Source organism: Ostrinia furnacalis, unplaced genomic scaffold, assembly GCF_004193835.3.
Source record: "Ostrinia furnacalis isolate ACB-3 unplaced genomic scaffold, ASM419383v2 OfSCF1293, whole genome shotgun sequence".
Lineage (NCBI taxonomy): Eukaryota > Metazoa > Arthropoda > Insecta > Lepidoptera > Crambidae > Ostrinia > Ostrinia furnacalis.
In genome coordinates, this window is record NW_021131532.1 from 9 (window position 1) to 6,334 (window position 6,326).

The 6,326-nt window shown below is 45.4% G+C and overlaps 1 protein-coding gene across 1 annotated transcript; it reads left to right on the forward strand.

Annotated features, from left to right (window-relative positions):
• Positions 1-222: 222 nt before the first annotated feature.
• On the forward strand, positions 223-6,126 carry LOC114352245 (glucose-6-phosphate 1-epimerase-like; the record flags this gene model as incomplete). The annotated part of the gene is made up of 5 exons (XM_028303766.1): positions 223-273; positions 1,672-1,852; positions 3,230-3,386; positions 4,102-4,253; positions 5,786-6,126. Coding segments are annotated over 5 exons (550 nt in total), but the record flags the coding sequence as incomplete, so codon positions are not given.
• Between the last annotated feature and the right edge of the window lie 200 nt (positions 6,127-6,326).

A 6,326-nucleotide genomic window follows, 5' to 3' on the forward strand; every position in this document is an offset into this window, starting at 1 on the left:
CTGGAAAACGTAGCGTGGGCAGGCCTCCTACTAGGTGGACCGACGATCTGGTAAAGGACGCGGGAAGAGCCTGGATGCGGGCAGCGCAGGACCGTTCATTGTGGAAAACCTTGGGGGAGGCCTTTGTCCAGCAGTGGACGTCATTTGGCTGAAACGAACGAACGAAAACGAACGAAAATGTTACTTGGGTGGTGATATATTTGTAATCCTCGCGACGTATAGACTCTTCAGCCTCATGAATGACGACTTCACGCTCTCCATGTGGCACTTCCAGTAAGTAATGACGACTACGAGTATACTAGCTAATTTTTGTATCAGGTCGTTTATGTAGTCCTCGCTTCGCCCAGCCGCGTCGTGACCGTCTTCAGATAGCTTCACACGCTCCATGTGTGTGGCACTCGCACTGCCAATCAGCGATGACAAGGAACTATGTATATTATAAAGACGTTTTTGTATTCTTCACTACGCCCAGAGCAACGGCACGTTGAGACTCAGCCTTGCATGGAAGAAGACTTCAGTTGACTTCACGCGCTCCATGTGGCACTTCCAGTAAGTGATGACAAGGAACTACATTATCAGCTTATTTGTTAATTTTCACTGCGCCCAGCGGCGATATAGAGATTCTTTAGGCTCGTATATGATGGCTTCACGCGCTCTATGTGGCACTTCCAGTAAGTGATGACATGGAAAAAAAAAACATTTTAAGGACGTTTTTGTAGCCTTCACTGCACTCAGCAGTGACGTGGAAGCTGTATTTAGATGATTTCACGCGCTCTTTGTACTTCTAGTGAGTGCTGACTACCCATATTGCTAATTTGTCATCATCAGCTTATTTAAGTAGTCCCCCTAGCTCGAGGTCGTCATGGCCTTGCGACAAACCAGTGGAGGGAGTCTGTGTGAACAATAATTATTGACATAGGATCTTTATCTTAGCGATAGCTCGGTGACTTGACGCCTAGGCTGTTCTTGACAATCAGTCGCGTGTCGCCCAGTGTACGCCTACACTTACTCGTATGTTTCTTGAGCGCGAAAACAGCCGACAATCAGCCGCTTTCTCGTCTGCGCTGGGACAACTGGCTAATGTTGGTAATGTTCTCAATTAGTACACTTCATCATCTCAACGATAAGACGTCCACTGCTGAACATAGGCCTCCCCCAATGCTTTCCATGTTGCCCGGTTGGTAGCGGCCTGCGTCCAGCGCCTTCCTGCTACCTTTATGAGGTCGTCGATCCACCTTGTGGGTGGATGTCCCACTTTTGGCCATTGGTAGACTTAGGCTGGTTTTAGTGTCACGCGGACTGTCAGTGCGGATCGCTTCGCACAGCCGATCTGTATGAACTGCTAGGGAGCGGAGCGGTTGCTCCGGACCGCATTACTCTAAAACGCTGCCTAGAAGTAGCAGTGACACTAAAACCAGCCTTAGTTTATGTTTAATTGTGGTTTTGCTGCTAAGATTCGTTGCTGGTAGACTTAGGCTGGTTTTAGTGTCACGCGGACTGTCAGTGCGGATCGCTTCGCACAGCCGATCTGTATGAACTGCTAGGGAGCGGAGCGGTTGCTCCGGACCGCATTACTCTAAAACGCTGCCTAGAAGTAGCAGTGACACTAAAACCAGCCTTAGTTTATGTTTAATTGTGGTTTTGCTGCTAAGATTCTTTGCTTATCCCCAGGTTCAGACTGACGTACCGGCTGATCCTGCGCGAGAAGGAGTTGCACTTCAACATCGGCGTGTACAACCCGAGCAAGGAGCTGACGTTCAGCTGCCAGCTGCTGCTGCACACCTACTTCAAGGTGCCCGACGTGCGCCGCTGCCAGATCACAGGCATGCACGGATGCATGTTCATAGACAAGGTGCGTTAAGACTTCGTTAACACTAAAGGCTTCCACAGACCAAACGCGGGTCAGAAGCAGTGCGGGTCAGTTGCAGCGCGGCTGAGGCACACTGAAAGCAGCGCAGTTTCAAAGCAGTTGCAACGCGGGCGGTTGTCAAAAATTTAAATATTCGAAAACCGCTTTCAACGCGCTGCTACCGCCCTGCGTCCGGTGTGTCATGCTAATATGGCCGCCATAGTAATACAACAGCGCGGGCTCTCGTTCGCGCCGCTTCTGTCCCGCTCTCGCGCCGCCTCGTTTGTATTTTGGCAGTTGCAGTGCGGCGCGGTTGGAGCGCGAGCCCGCGTTCCAATTTGGTGTGACATACTTCAAAGAGTTTCTTGTATACAACTTGCGCGGGCCCGCATTCAAACTGCGCTGCTACTGCCGTGCGTTTGGTCTGCCCAAGGCTTAACAAAATATGTCCTTTCAGACCATTTTTTTCATCAGGAAATACAGTTCGCGTCAAACAGTCCCTGACGCCCAAAATAACCAAAAACTTCTTGACACGTCTTTGTTAGGCCGCTTGTAAACATCCGTTTTTTGACTGGACTACGGCCCGATTTTTTCGCCTGATTTAGCGGTGGTGTATGGTTTATAATGAACGTGTGCACATGAATCGGACATAGGACCTATGTCGAGGCGAGAAAATTGACAGCAAACAAAGTACAAGTATTATTCGTTTTTAGACGGTAAATGGATGTCTTTAAACGGCTTTACAATTTGTCTTTTTGGCCATTTGGGTGTCAGTGTCACGAACTATTTGAAGCCAATTGTACGTGAACGCCTATAAGATATGTAATACTCTCCCTGGCAGAAGGACTGGGCCTGCAGCTTACCTACCTAATGGTGTCCTCACGAAAAAATATTGGGACCGCGAGTTATTTTCGGAGCTAGAGGGCTTGACATTCTTTCCCGGCTCCGCCCTAATGCCTTTTCAGACCATGGCTCAACCATTTGCGCTTACCTAAGGAAACACCTGGCTAGGGATATGTACAGGACATGCTAGTGGGGCGCTCAGTTTTAGCTGTGATAAACATAGTCCTGTTGACACTTATCGTATAGAACGGATATACGGGAGATGCCGGGCATTTTTCAGGACTAGTGATGTTAATTATTTTTATACGCTCTGATTTTCAAATTTTAAAATCCATATTGTTTATAAAGCATTCTTTTACATGCATTGCATGTATTCACAAATGCATTCACAAAATGAAGCGACACTATGCGAAGTCGAACGCACAGCGTTGAATAGACCTGTGCGTCCATGCGCACTGTGAGACCTCATAGTAAAGTTTGTGAATATGGGTTATACAGTTCCAACACGAACAATAACGTCAAACTTGGTGTTCCCAGACGCGGGAAGGCACGGTGTACCAGGAGACGCGCGAGGTGGTGACCATCAACGAGTGGACGGACCGCATCTACCAGAACACCATGCAGGAGCACATCATCACCAACGTCGTCAGCGGCCGCAAGATGCGGATACAGAAGTATAACTTCCCCGACACAGGTAAATTACTATTGTTATAGACATACACATAATTATTTTTATTTTGAATCTTGACCACATCTTGTCGGTAGAGTCACGTTAACGCCGAAAATAATTCTACTCCGTGATCGTATGCATTTCATAAGACTAGCTTTTGAATTTTTTGCCAGACTTGTTACAAAAAATGTGCCTGTTTATAATATAAAAAATGTAATAGCACAGCGCTTGGTGTGGATACTCGGATAATAATCAGAGTTTCTTGCATTCCATCTTGTGATTGGAAATTAGAATGACAAATGACGAAAGTTTTAGAGCACACACTTGCGTAGTCTATAAAAACTGCGGCGGTATAAACTGCGAAGCTCAGAATCTACTAAATGCTACGTTTATTAAACCTATTTATTCAAAGATTAATTGGTTAGTTATACACTTTTGCATGCGTTCAAACCAGTTTTTAAAACATTTATTCCACACCGAAGTGGGGGTAGTCAAAATGGCCGATTTGTATTACTTATTTTTTTTCAACATTTTGTAGTGCTTCAAAATATACACAGCTCCCGTGCCAATAATGTGAACTCACACTTTCAACCAATATCATTGTGAGACAAATAGCCCAACTGCAACAGTGTCAATCTCGGACTGCTTAGATAAGCTAAATATGTTTGCGCCCAGATGAACGGGTTAGCTGGAACTTATTAGTAACTTGTGCATAAAACTGTAATGTCTTCCTCCTCAGTGATCTGGAACCCCTGGGCGGAGTACGCGAAAGAGATCCCAGACTTCGGCGACGACGAATTTCCAAACATGGTGTGCGTGGAGGCCGGCCGCGTGGCCGCGCCCATCGTGCTGCTGCCCGGCACCGCCTTCGAGGCCAGCCAGATCCTGCAGGTATTGTGCACCTTAGAGTAAACAACATAAGGTTCATTATTGCAGGGCATTGAGTTGCGTTAAGGCAGGTTTTTGCTTGACGCGACTCCCAAATTCTTGTCACGCTGCTGCTCGGCACCGCCTTCGAGGCCAGCCAGATCCTGCAGGTATTGTGTACCTTAGAGCAAACGACATAAGGTTCAATATTGCAGGGCATTTGGAGTTGCGTTAAGGCAGGTTTTTTTTTTGACGCGCCTCAAATGTTTAAATACAAGTGTTCGTGCTGCAGTCCGGCTCCGCTTTCGAGGTCAACCAGATCCTGCAGGTATTGTGCACCTTAGAGCAAACGACATAAGGTTCAGTATTGTTAAGTACTTGAAGATACGTTAAGGAAGGTTTTAGCCTGACTCCAAACGTTAGTGCTGCTGCCCGCCATCGCCTTTGAGGTCAGCCAGATCCTGCAGGTATTGTGCACTTTAGAGCGAACAAGTTAAGGTCCAATATTGCAGTGCATTTGGAGTTGCATTAAGGCAAGTTTTAGCTTGATGCGATCCCGGAATGTTCTTCGAAGCCAGCCAGATCCTGCAGGTATGTGCACCTTAGAGCAAACGATATAAGGTTCAATATTGTGAAGTACTTGAAGATACGTTAAGGAAGGTTTTTGCTTGACGCAACTTTGTCACTTTTTTGTGGTTTCCCGAATAAATATTTGTGTTGTTGCCCGGCACCGCCTTCGAGGCCAGCCAGATCCTGCAGGTATGTGCACCTTAGAGCAAACGACATAAGGTTCAATATTGCAGGGCATTTGGAGTAGCACTAAGGCAGGTGTTTGCTTGACGCAACTGCGAATGTCACTTCTTTTTTATGGTTTCCTAAAGACAAATTTTCGTGCTGCTGCCGGGACCTTTTTCGAGGCCAACCACACACTGCAGGTATTGTACACCTTGGAATGAACAAGTTAAGGTTCAATATAGCAAAGCACTTGGAGATATTTTAAAGCTAATTTTTGCTTGATTTGAATTATTTTGAATCTGAGTGTTCGTGCTGCAGTCCGGCTCCGCTTTCGAGACCAGCCAGATCCTGCAGGTTTGTGCACCTTAGCGTGGACTAGTTAAGGTTCAATATTGTGAAGTACTTGGAGATACGTTTAGGTGATTTTTTTCTTGGCACGCCTCCCAAATTCTTGTCACGCTGATCGGCACCGCCTTCGAGGTCAGTCAGATCCTGCAGGTATTGTGCACTTTAGAGCGAACAAGTTAAGGTTCAATATTGCAGTGTACTTGGAGCTACGTCAAGGGGAATTTTTGCGTGACGCGAAGTTTTAGCTTGACTTCAAATATTCGTATTGCTGCCCGGCACTACCTTCCAAAGTTCCAAGTTATTTTTAAGCGAGCACAGCCGTCACAATAATACACCTAAAATTGTAAAGAGAGTCTTTGTAAAAACATGGATACTCTTGTATGTTTGTTTATTCATAACCGTAATATTCCATCATTTACTAACATTTCTGAATACTTTAAAAGTTAAAACACTGACTGTTGCTATCATTTCAGGTGATGTAAGCGGCAGACGCCGCGTGTCCGCAGCCGTCCACTCGACCGTGTCAATTCAACAGTAAACGACTCGACGACCGAATAAATATTGAACGCAACATTGAGGTATTGTGCTGCACTACAACTGATGTCAAACATTATCTGTACAAACATGTCCGACCCGCAAAGACCCGAGAAGCATTTAATGTAAACTTGACCGATCTGCAAAGATTCCCAAAACGTTTCAGTTTATTAATTTAGTATGAAAAATACCTCTGTAGAAGCATTTAATGTCAATTATTATAATTTCATTTTAAGGTTGTTCACAAAATACTTTATTTGCAGCCTTGTACAGTCGCAGAATGAAAAGGTTCGTCACCTTAGTGTCGGTTTTCGCTTGCACTAGGTACTGTAAGAGTCAAACCTGCCAACATAACAGTGCAAGAAACAGTGCTGCTAACATTTAAATAAATATGACGTTTGCTAATGAATAAGGTTTTGCTTGTTTATTTTTCTATCCCATCAGTGCAATGCAATGATGACATTGACCAATTGACAATAT